Source organism: Penicillium longicatenatum (assembly GCF_028827895.1).
Source record: "Penicillium longicatenatum strain IBT 33135 chromosome Unknown contig_1_segment0_segment0, whole genome shotgun sequence".
In the NCBI taxonomy this organism is placed as follows: domain Eukaryota; kingdom Fungi; phylum Ascomycota; class Eurotiomycetes; order Eurotiales; family Aspergillaceae; genus Penicillium; species Penicillium longicatenatum.
The window spans coordinates 1130185-1149513 of NW_026643119.1; the positions used below are offsets into that span (position 1 = coordinate 1130185).

Genomic DNA, 19329 nt, shown 5'->3' on the forward strand with positions numbered 1-19329 from the left:
ACACGCCAAAGAATTCATGAATATGGATGGAAGCATGGTCATGAACCTGCGTTTCACCATTGGAGTGGGTAGAAATGGCGGATTTATAGGGCTCGATTTACGAGAAGGATTGTCATGGAAAATGTGCTCAATATTCGAAATCACTTTTGTTCAAGCAACGACTGGCAGGTTTATTCCCAGTCCACAAGCTAAGAATGCATATCTACTAGAATTGGAGAAAGAAATTAACTCCGAGCGCCGTCTATCTAAGTCCCATGCATATCCAAAAACTATGTACCTCTCTGATCAGGCACGCATGCAAGCAAAATAACCAACATGAACATGAACATGACAAAGCCCATTACACGTCAAAGTTTACCAGGTCAATAGCCGGGCACAATTACTCATCATCACTGTCGACGGGCTTGGGAGTACCCTTGGGGGAGTTGAGCCACTCAATGTGACGCAGACGGCGACGGACCTCACGATCCTTCTGCTGAGCACGAGTCATCTTCTTCTTCTTCTTGGCGCGGAACTTGAGCTCGCCCTGATCCTCGGCACCGGAGTTGACAGCAGAAGGGGCGGCGCTGGTGGCGGTCGAGAGAGCGGCAGGGGTACCAGGGGTCGAGGGGGAGTTGTTGGCGCTGTCCTCAAAGCGGTCGAGGCTGATAGCGGTGTTGGTACGGCTGACAACGCGACCATCGGCAATGTGCAACTGCTCGGGGCACAGGGCACCGACGAACTCCTCGTTGTGAGAAATCATGACCACACCACCCTTGAAGTCGCGAATGGCAACGGCCAGACCACCCAGGGAGTCACGATCCAAGAAGTTAGTAGGTTCGTCAAGCACCAGCAAGTGGGGGTTGTTCCACATGGCACCGGCAAGCACGACCTTGACCTTCTGACCACCAGAGAGACCGGAGATTTCGTTGTGGTTGGCAATTTCGGGGTCGAGACCAATGTCCTCGAAGTGCTTGGAGATGGTAGGGGGGTCAAGGACACGGAATCCAAGACCCTCACGAGAAGCCTCGTGATCATCGAATTCCTGGACCATTTTGTAGAATCCAAGCTCAGTCAGGGTCTCGCGGGAGATCATGACGTTGTTCTTTGGGAGCAAGCCAACCCATTTCCTACCCAGGTTAGCAATGATCAATTGAACAGGACTTAATGATAACTTACACTTCGTACTGGAAAGACTTCTTCCACTTCTGGCGACCCATGATAGCCTCAATACGACGAGGACCACGGCCATCGCCAAGGTCAACGGGAGTCTCCAGCTGCTTCTTGTCGGCCTCGGTCAAGATACGGGTCTGCTTCAAGAAGACTTCGCGGTCATCACCGTTGGCGTAACGCCACTGCAGATACTGGCTGGGAGTTTTCTCCAAGTGCATCTCAACGTGCTCAAGAGCGTGCTGCTTGATGTATCCAATACGCAGGTTGGGGTGCTTCTCGACCTTACCACTCGAAGGAACGGTCTCACCAGTCAGAATTTTGATGAAAGTAGACTTTCCGGCACCGTTTCCTCCGATAATAGCGACACGGGAGGAAAGAGTCAGCGACAGGGAAGCATCATGCAAAGAGGGCTTAGGGGCACCCGGGTATTGGTAGGAGACATTGCTCATGCGCATGATGGAGCGGGTGGCAGACTTGATACCGGACAGGATACCAGGAGGGGGGAACTTGAACTGGACCGTCGAGGCAGACAGAGTGTAGTAGCTCTTACCCTCGGGCTTGACCTTGACGAAAGCAGCAAGGTTACCAGGATAGCAGACAAGCTTCTTGCTCTCGTAGTGGTAGATGTCTGTGCAGACCTCATCGAGGAAACCGGAGTCGTGAGAGACGATCAAGGAAGTAATATCGGTGTGCTTCTTGAGGTACTCCTGCAACCACTTGACGTTGGCAACGTCGAGGTGGTTAGTCGGCTCGTCAAGCAGGAGAACATCAGCCTTCATGAGCATAGCACGGGCAAGCGCCAGCTTCATCTTCCATCCACCTGACAGAGATCCAACGGGCTGGGATTGGCGACCTTCCGGTCCATCGGTGAAGCCGAACTCGAGAAGAACGCTGGAAATGGCCTCCTTGCCTTCGGCAGCAATCTGGGGGTCCTTGGAAACATATTCCAGGATGCTGAGGTCGGCGTCCTCACCCTGGTTGTGCTCCACGAAGCAGGTACGGACTTCAGACTGTGGGGGGAAGCCTTCAAGCTTCTCATTGGCGATACTGCGCATAAGAGTGGACTTTCCAGCACCGTTGCGACCACACAGGCCGTAACGGTGACCCTTCAGCAGACGCAGGTTGGTGTGGGACAACAGAAGCATACCACCGTAAGCGAGAGAGAAGTTGGCATTGACGATCTCAATCTCGTTAGGGTCATCGGGAATTGGCTTGCCATACTTGCGCTCATCCTCCGCAACGTAGTGGGCCTGAACAGCGGTGGCGATAGCCTCAAGGTGCTCATCGGCCATCATACCGCGCAGATAGGGAGTGATGCAAGAGGGAATACGATCGTGCATACGAACGTTGACATCCTCACGAACCATGCTGGCAACGAACATCTTGGCCAGCTCGATGAACTTGGCATCACCAGTCAGGCCGCCGTGCTCCTGGAGCTTAGGGTTCAAGATAGACAGGACTTCCTCGGGGGTGACCTTGGAGATCGAACCAGAAGCGACATTGTCGTCGCTCATAGCAGTCTCCATGACATTCAGGGCGCGGGTAGCAAGCTCACGGACCTCAGGGAGAGAAGCACGGTCCTTGACGGCCTTCACACCAGGCTGGAGCTTGGGCAAGAAGGTACGGGCCTCGGCAGGGTCGTGGACCAACTTGGTCAAATTCTCGACGACGACGACAGTTTGACGAAGAGTCTCCTGGGGAGTAGTGGGGGTGTTAAGAGAGCGCTCCAGCAGGGGAGTAAGGAGGGCTAGCACGGGGGACGTGACAATAGCAACGAAGGTAGTCTGCGAGAGGGCGTGGATAGCCTTCTGCAAGGTCTGGGCAGAGGGCTGCTCCATGGTCTTCATCAAGAGGGGAATGCGAGGGGCAACATCATCGTTGGACAGGAGGGTGGTGAGAGCGGTCATGGTCTTGGTGGCCTGCTTGGCGACTTCGGCCTTCAGGTCGTGCATGCCAGACTCGACAACCGGGATCAACTCCTTCAGGGTCTTTCCCATAGCCTCGCGCAGCACATCCTTCTGGCGTTCCTCGTCCAAGGAGCCAGTGCCCATCTGAGCACTGGAAGCCATCTTCTCCAGCAGCTTGAAACCGCCAACGAAGCCTTGCCATTTTCCGGAACCCTTGCTGAGGTAAGACTCGAGGGCCGGGAGCAAAGCGTTGACCTTGGCCTCAGGGCTCAGGCCGTTGTAAAGGGCATCCACGGCATACTGGGCTGCATCGCGGACAACGGTACCTTTGTCGGCGAGGGAGTCCAAGACCACGTTGAGGATGCCTCCATCCTGCAACAAGAAGACGGCCTCACTAAGGGGGAACTCGCGGGGGAAGCGCTCGAACAAAGCGCCGATGATCAACATGGCACTCTCACGGCGGGATCCGCTCTTCTTGTCGGTAGCAGCCTTCCGGGCCTCGGCGAGAACATCGTAGTTCAGCAGACCGGCAGCACCAACGCTCTGAATAAGCAGATTTGTCAAGGCATAAGAGGCGTCCAGGGACTGCTGGGAGCTCTCTGCTGTGAAGATGGTGTTGAGAATAGAGGAAATCTCTTCGGATGTGGGGGCGACCCCGGAAGGAGTTTTGGAGACAACGGTCGGCATAGCGGGCGACTCAGATGGGGAGACCGTGTGTGGCATTGTCTTCGTGGTGAATATTCAAGAAAATAATCTGGTTTGTATATATACCAGATTGTGCGACAAGTTGGCGGGGTGTCCTTAACAAAGGCGCCGAGGGGCGAAAACTTGGAAGCACAAGAAATCAGACGTAAAAGATGCAAATCGTACCAGGCGCTATCTGGAAGGAGCTGTACAAGGTCCAGAGACGGCGGTCGATGCTCCAATCCACTTGACTTGAACAGCGAAGGGATAGAGGGGGGTAGAGGGGGAGGGGGGAATTCAAAAGAGAGGCTATCAGCGATCGGGCTTATCCACACAATTTTTTTTTGTTTGGGCGGCGACAGCGGGCCTGAGCCAATCATAGTACACGCTATTGCCATGGGTCACCACTTGCCCTGATCAGGTTAGCCTTATCAGTCGCCACGCCTCAGGCACCGTTGAAAATTTCAAAAGAGAAAAGAGTAAGGCAGGTTATGTCATACTTCCGCCAATCACAGGCTCGCGATTTGATGCAAGGGGTCTTCCACCTGCCAACTGTACAATGTGTGGCCAGCTTGTTGATAACGTAGAGATATCCACTGCCCTGGGGAATCCATGGATCCTATGGAGAAATCCATGCTGATATACACCTGGGCACCCGCTCACACCTGGGTGGTCCTGGACCCATTCTCTAGTTACTGTTGACCACACCTTGGTTTTGTCACCTGGCAATGCGGAATATATATTCGTGATCAACACTCATGCGCAAACCAAGCCGCTTCCCAGATTGAGATTTCTTAATCGAAAATTGGAGATTCTTTTAGACCTCGTGCTTCCCCAACACCCATGGATTGAGTCAACATTGGCTCGAAGGATTGAAAATCATCTGGTAACTACACCTGAGGTTCTGGCTTTAATGTGACATGTTGAATGCACACCCATGTCCAAGATTTCGCCAAGATATGTGTAAATATCTGGGTGTAGCAATCTAGGACCGGGGCCTAGCTATCCTTGGGACTAAATAAGAAGGTATGGGACTAGACAATCAGAAGGAGATTAAGAAGGTTTCATGGTTGCTTTGATGGTCACTCTATACCGAACTAACCAGCAGAACAGTATCTCGGAGGCTTAGCCACAGTAATTATATGAGATAACTTAATTTGGAATAAAGCAAAGCATCGGTGATTTTGTACATTTCGTGACCAAAGACAGGTGTGCTCGCAGATACAAGCACTTGGTAGTGTCTTCGATTTCAACCGTGAGATGATATTCAGAAATTCGAGGCTTTAGTACTTTTCCGCCCTTTCCTGCCTTTTGACGGATCTTTAGTCCTTATTTGCCAAAGGATACATGTTGTTAGGCCACTTTTAATCTTGGAGTCTAGTTTCACGCTCGTCGAATTCGGGAAAATGTGTCGCTCGGACATGGCCAACCACACGCTAAATAGCGACCAAGTGTTAGCTGCATTTCGGAGCCTAAGAATAGACCACAAAAGTACAAAAGTACGACATGGAAAATTTGCTGAGGACCCCTTAGTGATTTGCACTGTCCAAAAAAATGAGATGAAATATTTTGCAGAAAGTCCGGGGGCCTCAAGAGTACCTGATTTGGTGTCACAAAAATCGGTCATAATGTACTGTTTCCAGACCGCTGAAATGGCCCCACGAAGTTATCTTTCCTAGGCATCATTCATTTGTTCTGTTCACATTGGACATCCTTAGCGCCCATGGAATTGAGATCCACCGATGGTTCGGCCCGCTGTAAAAGGCTTGTTGATTTTTACTGGCCCACCGTCTACTCTGACGTCGTCGAACAGAAGCTAAGGACTAGTTTTCCGTCTTTGGACTCTAGCCACGTAGACCCCTGCAAGCCTCAATGTTTCAGCCCCAATTCACACCCGAGGTATGATTGTTGCCTGTGGCGGTGCATGCCAGGCTAACAATTTTGAGAGTAGTGTCCTCAGGCTGAGCGCAAGGCAGTGCTCATGGAATGCGATGGCCGTACCCATCAAGGTGTATAATAATAGCAGCGTTGCTCAGGGGACTCATGGTAAATCCACAGACTCAAGGCAGATCCAGTCGCCCAGCCTCATTGAGCATTGCCCATTTGACCATCACAATATTTTAAGCTTTCTCTAAATAAGCGTCCTCCCCAATGACAGAACAAACAGTCAAACTTGGCGACATTATTGGTCTGGAAATTCCCGTCAATGGAAAATGGACATGTCTCGCAAAAACCAGAAAGCAAGAGCGTTGCCAGCATCCTGTGGCTATGAGCAAATGCAAGGATGCCTGCAATATCTTGCAACACAAGATGACTTTTCAGATGACGGAGCGTGATCTGATTCAAACCCATATAAAGAAGCTCGTGGAGCTCCTCTTTCTGAAAGGCTGCAAGCACAGCGACATTGAAGATCAAATGAGCGAGCAATTGACGAAATGGCTTGATCTCTGGCTCGCTGAGCTAGAAGAACCTAGCGTCCGCCAACGACACCAAAGCTATGATAGTGCAATTGCACTTGACGAACCTGAGCAATCTGAGCCAGAGGCAATTGTCCCAGACCACAGACCTCATGTAATCACACACATTCCGGCCACGATACTATATCCCACACTTCCGCTCGAAACCTCACCAGTGTCCACGAATGCCCCATTCCTTAGCACGGCCGAACCTATCTACCTCAACCGCACAATTTCCTTGAATTCAACAGAAAATGTCAGCGGCCAGATGACTGAGATTGCTAAAACATCCCAATCCCATGTTCTTGAGCATGACGCGCCACTAAGGCCGAACCAAACATCATCTCATGAGAACATGGGGCTCGGTGTGATTTTCAGCCCTAATCAACTGGGAGTTATCAACATTATTTTACAAATCGGTCTTCAATTTTGCGCATTTTTTCAAATACAACAGGGCTCTATTATATCTCGTGATGGGCCCGGCAATAAACGATCAGAATCATTTCTCCGTTTCAAACTCATATTTGGTGCGGAGTTTATCCCGTCAAAAATCCTCACAACTCCATGGGTGATGATTCCTTTGGTCATTTCATTAAGCCAAATTATGTATATACTTATTGGACCATGGCTAAGTTTCATGTTGTTTGTTTTTGTTGCTTTGGTCGGATCGTGCTCGTCGGAAACGATGGAAAAGGCTGTCGTCCGAAGAACCGAGAGAGCATATTGATGCACATGTGAATAAGAACGGTGATGAAATCTCCTTCCAAGAATTCGAAATTCTACCAATTCATTGTAGGCATTTAGAGGGAAGTATATAGCCGACTTGAAATCCCAACAAAATATCGACCGAGGGAGTAGATGGGAAATGACAAGCATCATATGTCATCGGAGCCTCAGATAAGATCGACCCAGTTATGCACAGTCGCATCCAACCAATTGTGATTGACGATCATCTTTTCACAAAACAAAAGTGTTCATGAAGAAACCAGGTGGGAGATTGCCCCAGGCGGCTATGAAAAACTAGAGCACCACAATATTAGCACTAGTTTCTCAACTATCGCAGAGGTTACCCTTTTAGGATTGAAATAATCATCTGAAAAGGGTGGGCAAGTGCCATCATTGGATGAAATGGTGTAGATCACCTAGGCGAGGACCCATTGCACCGGCAAATTCCTCTTAAGGGTGATCTAAGATCGCGTCGCACGATCGCAAAGCCGAGGCTCAACTCTACCTGCATCTCGAACACCACCTAAATATGCACAACAACGTTGCAATGTGCTGTGAAATCTATCGCTGATGGATTACTCGCATTTTACACGTCATAGAGAGACAATCAACATTACAAAATTCTTCCAATGGCCAGTCGCAAGCCCTCGGCATGTTTGTGCGGGGGAATTTCACGTGGGAAGCGACCGAGTGGATCCAGTTGTGGATACTTCATGGTTCTCTTGATCTACTTCTTCATTTGATGTGAGCTTTTGTTGGGGAAATCAGATCTACCCAGGGATCATCTAGCGCCATGAACCACTTCACATGTGTTTTGGAGTCCGATTTCTATACCCGGGGACGAATTGATATAAAACATGTCCCCCAGCCCACCATGAAGTCCAAGCACGGAATCGAACGCCACCATGGATACCAAACCAGCATCTAAGGACTCTATGAAGTCCACCTGGCGCACGGCTGACCGATCAGAATGGACCCACCAACACTGGGCATTGGAACTTTTAAATGCCCATCCAATTGAATTAGGCAAAGAAGTACCGGTCCACGCCAAAGAAGAGAAGATCCCGTTTATGCCACAATGGTCTCTCCAGCGATGGGTGCTATTTTACTCGGCTATACCCCTAATTCTGCATCAAGCTTATATGACTTATACCGGTCGTACCTTGGGGCCGATCGCTACATTCAATTTTTATTTCCTCGCCTTTAACGCGACTGTCATCTATCAAGTGCACGTCCTGCGACGCTTGGGTCATATATATGGCTTTCTGGATGGTGACAAACACGAGCGAGATGGAGTCCCCGACGTTGGTGTGGGCAAAGTTGTCACCTCGCTTTATAAGACCACCGGCTCCCGACTCGTGATGGCCGTCTACTTGACCTACAACAGAGACCAACTCCCTAGCCAATTGAACTGGCTCTGGCTTCCACTCATGATCGGTCTCTACGGAATCGTACTCGACTTCTGGTTTTACTGGTACCATCGTCTGATGCACGATGTGGGCTTCTTCTGGAAATTCCACCGCACCCACCACCTGACCAAGCACCCCAATCCCCTGCTTGCCGCCTACGCAGACCACGAACAGGAGTTCTTCGACATGGTCGGTGTGCCTTTTATGACATACGTCAGTCTTCGGTTTATGGGATTACCGATGGGGTTTTATGAGTGGTGGATCTGCCACCAATACGTGGCGTTCGCGGAAGTTTTCGGTCATAGTGGACTGCGGATGCATCTGACTGTGCCATCCACACTTAGTTGGTTGTTGCAGATATTCAACTGCGATATCGTTATTGAGGATCATGATCTTCACCACCGGAAGGGATGGAGGAAGAGCCACAATTATGGCAAACAGACTCGTCTTTGGGATCAGATCTTTGGGACTACTACTGATCGAATCGAGTCTGCGGCGAGTAATGTTGATTATTACAATGTGGCAAAAATGCCCTTGTTCTAGATGGCCTTTTATGATTGAGCATGATGCACTATGATGATGACGCACATATACTAAATTGTTTACTTGTGAGATGGAGGTATCTTCACATCGATCGCATAGTAAATCATCTTCATATTATTAGATTGAATACAATCAAAGACAAAAGAACATGGTAGCACTCTAAATCCTCAGACAAAGCCTCTTGCCTACTGGTAGGACAGCTGCTGATCAACAACATCACTAACAATCTTCTCAACCGAGCGCCACTTCAGTCCAAGAATCTGTTCAGCAGCAGTATTCTCAACGTCCCAATTGTCATCAAATGGAGGCTGCAGCTTAGATCCTAATGCGGGATACTTCTCCCTAAAATACTTCGCCGCATCTGCCCAAGACGAAGCAGGATGCGAAAGAATGAATTCCTTGCCACTTTCGGCATCAGTCTCCAAAGCTCTCACATGCGCATCAGCCACATCCCGAACATGAACCCACGCATTTCCGATGAGAGGCTGTTGGCTGAGGAAAGAGTTGTAGAAGAACTTGTTCATGCCCGCAACACCGTCTGCAGTCTCCTGGACCATATCGTCACCGAGGACGAAGACAGGGTGCAAAGTGAGGACTTTGTAGTGGGGATTTATCTCCTTGAGATAGTCTCGGGTAGCTTGGTGAGCTTTGATCTTGGACGCGGCATACATTAGACCGTGGCCTCCAAAGCCTTCGGGGAAGGTCATACTGACATCGACAGGTATGACTTCACCGGTGTTCTCTGTACATCATCAGTAACTAGCCTTGGAAGACTGTATTATTATGGTTGGGCGAACTAACCTTTCGCGACGACACTCTTTGCGATCAATGCATCCACGGGTGTCAATGCGAGCACAGAGGAGACAATGACAACTTTCTGGATTTGCTCATGTGCCAATGCAGCATTGAGCATCGAAAGAGTTGCCTGGACAGCTGGGGTGATGTAGTCGCGTTGCAAATCGATACCACTTCCTGGCATTGGAGAGGCAATGTGGAAGACATAGTCGACGCCATTCAGTGCGGATTTCAGAGCATCGACATTTGCTAGATCTGGAACAACAACGATCTCAATGTCGCTATTGAATTCAGCGTACCGCTTTCTGATGACGGCTTCTTGCTCGGGCTTGCGGATGCTTAGTCGGACGCGGTATCCGGCTTTCAGAGTTACGGCTACAACATGGGCGCCGATGAAACCGGATGCACCAGTGATAAAGACAAAAGATTTGGTCATTTTGGCTGTCAAATGAAGTGATCCTGAGATGAGTAGATGAGATGCTTGGTTGTTGAGATTGGTTTGTGGAGATCCGTTCTTACATGTCTACTTATACTCGCGATTTGAGATCTTGAATTCTTAGAAGATTCCATGGTAGTTACAAATATGAGTATTACAAATGACCCGGTGAATAATCGAATATCTTATTTTGCACTCGCGTTTTAAGGTTAAGGTAGGTATATCTGAATGGTTTATTCATCGGAGCGAGACTGTTAAGAGCGAGATGGATGTTGAATAATCGTTAATTCTAATTTGTCAGACTCGGAATCCGAGATCCACTCATCTCGGCATCAACATCATCAATAATTATATCGTCATTCGCTTCGATAATCATCCGATCGTTAAATGAGTGCGACATGGAGATGAGGAAATAATGATTATATCAAAATCCGATCGGGGTGGGACAAAAAAATATGATCTGGCCATTACGAGACCGACCGGGCTTGTATAAAGCCACACAGAAGGCACCGCTTCCTCTCCAAACCACCATTCAATCGAGTCCCCAAGAAAGCTTCTCTAAATTTTTTATTTCCATCTGATTTGTTCGCCAGATCGAACCAGATCTCCCTACCCGATTCCAAAGAATACCTCCACAATGCCTCTCTGGCAAATCTATCACCCACACGGCACTTTCGAGGACGATGCGTCCAAACAAGCCTTTGCAGACGACATCACCAAGATGTACGTCGGATTTGGTCTGCCAGCCTTCTACGTGGTAACCCAATTCCACAAGATGGAAAGCAACAACGTTTTCGTTGGCGGGAAAATAAGAACTGCCACTGATAAACCATTTGTACGCGTGGTGATAAACCACGTCGCGGTCCGCATTCCCGATTCCGATGCAGCATTCCTTCGCACTACCTCTCGCCTGGATGAGGCTATGAAACCCCATCTCTTGGATAAGGGATATGATTTTGAATATACCGTTGAAGAGACGGAGAGACGGCTTTGGAAGATTAATGGTTTGATTCCTCCTCCTAACAAAAGTGCCGAGGAGCGGGTTTGGGCTGAGGAGAATAAGCCGTTGCCTTATGAGGGTGCTTATCCGCCCAAGTGAGGATGTTCCTTTGGGAATTGTTGTAGGCATAATGACACATGTATGGCTAAGCGTTTGAGTGACCGGAAAGAGTGCAAAGGGGAATAAAATGATCAAAGCTAGCGAAAGCCCAATCATTATCTTCTATGACCAGATTCTATATACAAGTAGATGAAAAAGTACAGACGTCACATGCAAAGAACCGTACAAACATTAACTGTAGCCTCTAAGACACGACTATACCTCAGCATTGCTGGCGCAAGAAAAGCTGTTGCTAGACGCGTCATCGTGAATTGCCTTACCAGACACATAAAGACCAAGACCACACATGCAACCACCGATAAGGACAATAAGAACATTCAGGATGGAGAGGGCGATCTTCCGGGGAGAAGAAAACCACTTGCCTCTGTTAATATGCAGCCAGTAAACACCAGCAAGACCATAGCTGAACCAACTAGCGAAGAGGGAACTGATCAGACTGAGGAGATCGCTGAAGACTGGGATGGCATCGGCAATGATCCAAGCGATGACCCAACAGCTCACGCCGATAGCTACCCAGGATCCGATGGATGTAAGGTCGCGGCGGTGCATGCGGTCAGTTCCGCGGAAGAGACGGACGTAGATGTATTTCAGACCAATGTGGCCGTTGACAACACCGGCACCGACGATCTGGGGAATATTAGTCATGGAGGAAAGGGTACTTAGGGAGTGGATGACATACGGTGGGAATGGCGATTCCGTACGCGACCTTCTTAAGCACAGGGCCAGCAGATCCCAAGGCGGGTGATGTGACGTCCTGCCCAGCGTAATAATAGATAACAACGGCAGCGACGGTATAGAAGATAATCTCAAAAGTCTGCAGCATATACAGAGCCTTAGGGAAGTCACGGGGATCACGCATCTCAGCAAGAAGACCGAAGAAAGCTACGTGCGCGCAGTACGCGAACACGATGTTAGTCACAGCCGTGAAGGCCTTATAGAGATTTGTGTCGACAGTGGCCTGCAAAGTGGTGTATCCGTGGTCTTGGACACCGACACCGATCATGGTGATAATGACGGCAGTCAGGATACTGACGAAGGACATGCACGAGATGTAGGTCATGTTCTTCATAGTACGCGGGAGAGAGCAAACCATGCAGATCAAGAATCCAACTGTGGTAAAAACCATGGTGCAGGTGCCGTGTTCGGTAATGGTGTTCATCATCACGCTGAAAGTGAGAATGTGACTGCCCATGATGAAGATGGAGAACAATAGCTGGCCAATTCCGAAGAGTTCACGACCGAATGCTCCCATCAGAACCTCACCAGCATCTGCGAGGTTCTGAATATGAGGGTAGCGCTGGTGGAATTGTCCGATGACATATCCGGTGTATGTAGCGAGAAGACCCAAGCCGATGATCAGGACGAGGGCCGGAGCGAGACCCAGCTGAGCGAGGGTTGCCGGCAACGACAGAACACCAAGGGAAACAGACTCGGCAATCATGACTGTATTATGTTAGAGTTACGCCCTGGGCTGGTTTCATGTTTAAAAGACACATACACATTCCGGTTTGCCTATATACGTCAATCTTTAGCGACATGTTCTTCAACATACATTATGGGACGCGCATGACCTACCACCACTCCATGGTCTTATACTTGACCTCCGCATTGGACTCATCACCAAATGCATCGACATATTGTGGCATGGAATCATCCTGAACCTTCTTCTCATCATATCCTGACTCCGAATCATGCTGCGAAGTGACACCGTCGAACATTATGGCGGTGGGATAGGACTACCAGGAATGAGAAGAGAGGCAAGGCGAAACAAACGAACAAAAAATAACCAAGACAGAATGCTAGCTTAGATATGTATGTGTGCAAAAAAAATCCTTAGCTAACCAAAGTGGATCACAACGTTGCAATGAGCCAACCGAAACCCCCGCGGTGAACCATTTTTATGGGGGAGACTCTGGGGCCCGGAAGTTCTGGAAAGGCAAAGTCATCTCTTATCTGACGTAAAGAGATTTTTCTTTGCACATCTTATTATGGAACGAAACTGTCTCAGTGATGCGAATGTAAGCTCGGTCAAGATCATCAACATTTAAGCGTCTTTTGGTCCACTATAGCGCGCAGTGGTGGACCCATAACTCCACTGTGCTGTGTCCGTCAACCAATTAGATTCTCGGGTTAAGTATATATTATCTAACGAAAATCCCGGGACCCTTTGTGGCTGGCCGACGGTAGCCGGAGTTTTTTTTCTATGACCATGTTCAAATCTCAAGCTCCCACGCCAAGAGATTGTTCGTTTAAAAGTTTGTTGCCCCTGTGGAATGATATTCGCTTGAGTCCTGTACGAATATATAGGTAATGTCGTGGTGCGTTCATTGCGAATTATATACCTGTACATCCTTTCCCAATTGCAAATAAATGCTCGTGGGGTTCAAAGACGGAAAGTGTATACTCCAACTCTGGTAAATCCCTGCGGCTCGAGGCGCATCATCGCCACCAAGGAGAGAAAAATTTAGTCAGGGGAACCGTTTAAGCTCCCGGCACACTTGCTGCCAAGACATCGCATGATAAAATTTTGTCACGGATACCAATTGTCGTCCGTTGACCAGCCGAACATAATTTTTGTTGAAATTTTGTGGTGAGATTACGACCTGGAGCCGAGATTGTCTCCACACGTCAGCCTTGACTAGCCGGATTTTCTTTGCTGTGGTTCACTATATGACATTTCAAATGCCGAATTGGACCTTCCGCTGCGCATACGAACTGAAGGTTGAGGTACCAAAGAGGGAAATGGTAGGCACTACTTGCAGCAGCCTCGGAAGCTCCGTCGTGTTTCCCGAACTGCATTCTGACAAGAACGATGGAAAAAATTCGAATTATTGATCATCCAACAATGCAAAAGAAAAAAATCAATGAATAAAACCCTGACTGCTCGCTCAACCGAACGCAGCAGGAATTGTTGTTAACAATGCAGCGGGTCCTGGGAGACTATTGGTGAAGATTTTCTTCGCCACACAAACCTAGCTGTACAAGTTCAAATCCAGTAGTACAGCAAGATGGACACAGCCGTGCGAATAAAAAGGGCCGCGGCCCAAGACTTCAATTTTTATGACTATATGGCCCCACTCTTTCTTGTGGGGAAGCTCAAAAACAGTGGGAAACTTGGAGTCGTGTCAGCCTTCCCCAGTCAACGTGCAGGATAAATCTCCACCAAGAGGAATCTGTAATGCTCTTCTCCGTGATCTAGATTCAAACGTCACGGTATCCATGCGGGGTTGGAGGACTCGGGGAATATCGGTTTCATACCCCATATATCATAATTAGATATGCGGTCATTTGTTACATAGTTTTTGGGGACATAATATTAAGTAATAGTGGGTGGACAGTCTTTCTAACGTTGATCGGTTTTGACCGGTATCATTCACAAGGTGGCTTGATTAAGATATTTGCATGAAAGTATATTCGGCTATGTGCACGGTGCGTTATAACTAGTGATCGACGCCAGGTGGCTAAGCAAAAAGAAACAGGACGTAGACAAACGTTAATCACAGAAGTGCAGATCGAAGGAGGCTCTCCAACTCCTGCAATGACTCGGGCTTGGAGGTGACGCTAGACATCAAGTATAACACATTTCCTAATACCCGAGAATGAACGTTGAATTGATTTCCACCGGCGGCGAGCTTCTGCTGTAAGCCCTTCGCAGCGGTGGAAGTATAGCCTAACCTTCGATTAGTTGCATTTCTCTGTGACGAACTCAAAAAAGGACTTACCACCACCTTGTGCATCGCGTAAGGAAATACTCAATACGGTTCCGATAGCGAAAACACTTTCTACAGGCTCCGCGCAGGAAAGGTCCTGCAGGAGGCCATTCGACCAGACACTCCAGACTTCTGGGGTAGAAGCAGTGGATGACGTGGAAGAAGTATTCTGCCAATCTGCACGGTATCCATCCCAGGACCCATCTTTGTCCATTTTAGACATCGCCCGCAGCGAATCAACAGCAACCGTGCAACCTGAAGCATGAGCTGTGTAACTGTGACCGTGAAGAAGTGCGTCACTCTTCTCAGGGCTGGAAAATGTGTCGAAGATTTCTTTGCTTGCGACTGTTGTGCAGAGGGGAATGAGACCACCAGTGAGGAGCTTCGCGTTCACAGCAATGTCAGGGTATACGTCAAGGAAGGACGCAGATGTAGGGCGACCGAGTCTGTAGAGTCCAGTGAACACTTCGTCGAAGACCACTGGTAGGCCGGACCAGGATGGAGAGGCCTTGGCAGGTGTTGCGTTGGGGGAGAAAAGCTCTGGATGCTCACGGACGACGTCGGTTAGGCATCGCTGGAAAAGGGGATCACTGAGTATCTTGTTAGCCTACAGTTGGGATAGCGGGGCAAGGGGCTGGTCACGAACCAGAAAAGCATTCCACCAGCACCAAGGATGACGGGCTCCAAAATGAGAGCACCGAACTTCATTCCGTGGGTTTCCACGAGATCCTTGATCGTGCGGTGGATGTACTTTCTGTAGCGCTGACTAGCATCGGAGTCAAGTCGGCTGTTCAGATCAAATACGGATCCTAAAGAACTGAATTCTGCATCGGAGCCCAGGTCTTGTTGAAGCTCGGCGGGAACTTCCACTTTCCATTTACCATCAACCATTTTAACCAGAGGGAAGTCGAACCAATGACCGCGACCGCGGTACCACTCGACCTTTTTATTGTAGGTTGATGGCTCAGAACAGTCCATCACGCCGATAGTATCACCGTGATAGCTGCCTTTAAGGCCAAGAATGTTAATTTTCTCTTGGCTGGCATCCCAGCCATATCTATCGCACGCAGCCCGGAGACCCATCTTGATAGCAACTTCCATTCCAGTGCTACCGTTATCGGTATAGAATACCTTGCTGAAGCGTGGATTATCGAGAGTCTTCAACAGGTTTTCTGCAAGGGAAAGCGCTGGCTCATGAACGGTGCCGGCAAACATGACATGACCGTATCGGCCAGCTGCATAGGCCGCTGAGAGGGATAGCTCGGGGTTTCCATGACCCAGTCCCTGGGTCCACCAAGATGCGGAACCATCAAAGGTTGGCTGGAGCTCGCCATCTCGGTTGGCAGTGCCACTGGAACCAAAGGTATGGAAATAGTCGTCGTGGGCAGAATCAATGACCGTGATATCCTTGGCTTGCATTCCTTGATGTTGAGTAAAGGGATACCAAATCAGGTCTTGTGCGCGGTCGGTCATTTCTTCCAGCCTCTCAATCCGCTGTTTGTTTTTGATGGTCATTTCCTCGAGGAGACGCAGGATCTCTGACTCCTGGGAGGCCTGACCGTAGTATGTAAGCATTGCTTCTTCGTCCCTTTTTTGAGCATCGGGGTCCGACTGCAACGGCTTCGCAGGTGGAACTGGCAGATGCACCAAAGGTATGCTTTTATTGCGGAAGTAATCGCCGAGATACTCATGGTTCTGATAATACTCATCGCGGAACAATAACACAGATTGAACATCGTATCCACGGATCAACAGAGACTCATATGCGGATATCGACGAGGAAATACCACCTAGTCGAGAGTCTGCGACAAGGACAATGGGCAATCGAAGGGGGCGATAGAGGTCTGCTTGAGAATTGCCATTGGGGCCGGGAGAATGCACGCCGCCGGCGGTCTCGACCAACGCAAAGTCAATGTCCGACCGTGCCCAACCAGACAGCGTCTTATGTATAGATGCTAGGAGATCATCATCCCGTGGAATCTACGAGTGTTAGAAATGATGTTCTACCCGCAATACTATCGCACTTACAGTCTTCGATTTCGCCGCGAGATGCGGGCTGACCGGTTCATCGAACTGATACAAGCACTTGGTCAATGCTCCAGCTCCGTACCTTTCTATATGCCTGCGGTTTCAATCAGCGCCTTTGCTCCCAAACAAACATTTCACTCATCGTACCGATCATCGGCATCATCCAATGCTCCCGTAGACACAGGCTTCAGGAACGCGGCCCGCTGCTTCTGTCTCTGGACGGCATTACACAAAACTGTCGAGACGATAGTCTTGCCAACATCGGTATTAGCACCATAAACCTGATGAGCGCGCAATGTGCGCCAAAGCCCTGAACCGACAGGAGCCATTGTGCGTGATGAATGAAATGGATGGTAAAGTCAACTCTGCGCTGATTGCGTTTACCGGGAAGTTTGACGTCAATTGGCGAATCAACTTCCCCTCACGGATCCACAATTGTTCAGTTTCCCCTTTCACCGAGGACGACCGAGGATGGAGTTCTCCGTTGAGCCCCAACGAACTCCAAAATTGTCTACGTCAGAACAATAATAAAAGACGGAAATATTACTCTGCCATTTTCATTCTCTCCCATGTAATTGGTCTCTGCTGGCGTCGTCTTACAATTGGCTTATCGTGTTGTCCCCGGAACATTCGAATCTGCCGCGGTCCTGGAGCTAGAGGTTTAAAGTGCGGGATGATCATCCCCGTGCCCAAATTCCGTTCTTAGCCGTTCCACCGTCTCAACGCACCTGACTCATTCCTGAGTACACGCTTCTACAGGCGCGATGAGTTCACAACAGCTTACCACCGGGGTATCAGCCACTGCAAAGACACTCGTCGAATCATTCAAAGACGCATTAAAGCGCAGAGAGGCCAAATCTGCGCGTCGCAGACTGACCATCCTACCACAGACGGCAGTCGACTTCTCATCCAATGATTTCCTTTCGCTCTCCACGGCCCCAGCATACCGCAATCGGTTCCTGGCACACGTAAACAATACGCCCAAATCCTTCCCGTTCGCCAGCGGGGGTTCGCGATTACTGGACGGCAACTCAGCTTACGCGGAAGAATTGGAGCGTTTTGTGGCTGAATTCCATAAAGCGCCTGCGGCACTTTTGTTCAATTCCGGCTATGATGCGAATATTGGCGTTCTATCAAGTATTCCGCAGCCGGGTGATTTGATCTTATATGATGAGCTTATCCATGCTAGTTCGCATGAAGGTATGCGTCTCTCTCGGGCTGGACGTCGGGAGATGTTTTCGCATAGCTGTCCTATCAGTTTAAGAGAGGTCTTGAAGGCGCAAATTGAACAGGATTCGAAGGTGAAGGATGGCTCACGAAATGTCTTTGTGGTTATCGAATCCATCTATAGCATGGATGGAGATGTGGCTCCTATTAAGAAATTCCTCGATGTTGTCGATGAGCTTCTTCCGCTTGGGAATGGGTATTTCATCGTCGATGAGGCACATGCGACTGGCGTTTGTGGACCGAAGGGTGCTGGCGTTGTTCAAGAACTCGGAGTCCAAGATCGTATTTTTATTCGAGTGCACACTTTTGGCAAGGCTCTGGCTAGCCATGGTGGTGAGTTCCCCACACCAACTTCATTGGTGCAATTGGCTGACACTCTCTTTCAGCGATGGTTCTATGTGGCCCTGAAACCAGAGACTACTTAATAAATTATGCGCGAAGCCTGATTTATACAACAGCCCTTGGATTTCCTTTCCTTGCCTCGATTAGAACGGCCTACGAGCTCCTGTCCTCCGGAGAGACAGAATCGGTAGGCGCGCAGTTCTTCAGACTTGACATACACCTGCTAATTATTATCAATAGCTGCAACACCGAGTCCAATCATTGATTGGGCATCTGCACAAGTCTTTGGCATCGCTGCAGATCCGCCAATCGGTCATGTTCGAGGTGGATCATTTCCCTACATCTCCTATTTTTTCACTCCGAACTTCACAACCTCGTGACTTGGCAAGTTTTTGTCAGAAAGCCGGGTTCATCGTTCGCGCTATTATGCCCCCCACGATTCCCGATGGTAAGGAGCGCGTGCGGGTTTGTCTCCATGCTGGAAATACCGAAGAAGAGGTCGAGGGACTGGTACGAACAATCCAGTCGTGGTTGGATATAGCCCCGGCACAAAGGGAGACCAAGTTATAATCTCATTCCTTCTCATTCTAAATGTTAACGACTTTTCAATCTTGTTCCTTGTCAACTGTACTTGGAGCGATGAATATGCCTTTACAAGGGGATCGAGTCGGACCAACTTATAGAGTTATCGCCTAGAGAAAAGATTCAAGGGCTTGAAGCTCTCCACAAATAAAGTATAAACGAATTTTAAGAAAGGACGAGAAAAAAATCAGAGAAACTAGCGCACCAAAATT

At 49.0% G+C, this 19329-nt stretch overlaps 8 protein-coding genes across 8 annotated transcripts; 4 read left to right on the plus strand and 4 right to left on the minus strand.

Moving 5' to 3' along the window:
• Positions 1-379: 379 nt before the first annotated feature.
• Positions 380-3782, minus strand: N7484_001212 (putative mRNA-nucleus export ATPase (Elf1); the record flags this gene model as incomplete). The annotated part of the gene is made up of 2 exons (XM_057111632.1): positions 380-1109; positions 1159-3782. 2 exons carry the CDS (start codon positions 3780-3782, stop codon positions 380-382), a joined length of 3354 nt encoding a protein of 1117 aa, XP_056976369.1.
• A 2112-nt stretch (positions 3783-5894) lies between these two features.
• N7484_001213 (uncharacterized protein) lies at positions 5895-6926 on the plus strand (the record flags this gene model as incomplete). Its single annotated transcript, XM_057111633.1, has 1 exon — positions 5895-6926. One exon carries the CDS (start codon positions 5895-5897, stop codon positions 6924-6926), a length of 1032 nt encoding a protein of 343 aa, XP_056976370.1.
• A 904-nt stretch (positions 6927-7830) lies between these two features.
• N7484_001214 (sterol desaturase family protein) lies at positions 7831-8877 on the plus strand (the record flags this gene model as incomplete). The annotated part of the gene is made up of 1 exon (XM_057111634.1): positions 7831-8877. One exon carries the CDS (start codon positions 7831-7833, stop codon positions 8875-8877), a length of 1047 nt encoding a protein of 348 aa, XP_056976371.1.
• A 185-nt stretch (positions 8878-9062) lies between these two features.
• N7484_001215 (dihydroflavonal-4-reductase) lies at positions 9063-10108 on the minus strand (the record flags this gene model as incomplete). Its single annotated transcript, XM_057111635.1, has 2 exons — positions 9063-9619; positions 9679-10108. The coding sequence occupies 2 exons, from the start codon at positions 10106-10108 to the stop codon at positions 9063-9065; spliced, it is 987 nt and encodes a 328-aa protein (XP_056976372.1).
• A 637-nt stretch (positions 10109-10745) lies between these two features.
• On the plus strand, positions 10746-11207 carry N7484_001216 (tautomerase family protein; the record flags this gene model as incomplete). The annotated part of the gene is made up of 1 exon (XM_057111636.1): positions 10746-11207. One exon carries the CDS (start codon positions 10746-10748, stop codon positions 11205-11207), a length of 462 nt encoding a protein of 153 aa, XP_056976373.1.
• Positions 11208-11423: 216 nt separating this feature from the next.
• On the minus strand, positions 11424-12946 carry N7484_001217 (uncharacterized protein; the record flags this gene model as incomplete). The annotated part of the gene is made up of 4 exons (XM_057111637.1): positions 11424-11855; positions 11908-12671; positions 12727-12740; positions 12804-12946. The coding sequence occupies 4 exons, from the start codon at positions 12944-12946 to the stop codon at positions 11424-11426; spliced, it is 1353 nt and encodes a 450-aa protein (XP_056976374.1).
• A 1779-nt stretch (positions 12947-14725) lies between these two features.
• bioDA (adenosylmethionine-8-amino-7-oxononanoate aminotransferase) lies at positions 14726-17295 on the minus strand (the record flags this gene model as incomplete). Its single annotated transcript, XM_057111638.1, has 5 exons — positions 14726-14898; positions 14951-15528; positions 15585-16918; positions 16967-17060; positions 17114-17295. 5 exons carry the CDS (start codon positions 17293-17295, stop codon positions 14726-14728), a joined length of 2361 nt encoding a protein of 786 aa, XP_056976375.1.
• A 432-nt stretch (positions 17296-17727) lies between these two features.
• Positions 17728-19105, plus strand: N7484_001219 (aminotransferase class I/II-fold pyridoxal phosphate-dependent enzyme; the record flags this gene model as incomplete). The annotated part of the gene is made up of 3 exons (XM_057111639.1): positions 17728-18526; positions 18580-18722; positions 18776-19105. Coding segments are annotated over 3 exons (1272 nt in total), but the record flags the coding sequence as incomplete, so codon positions are not given.
• Positions 19106-19329: the final 224 nt, after the last annotated feature.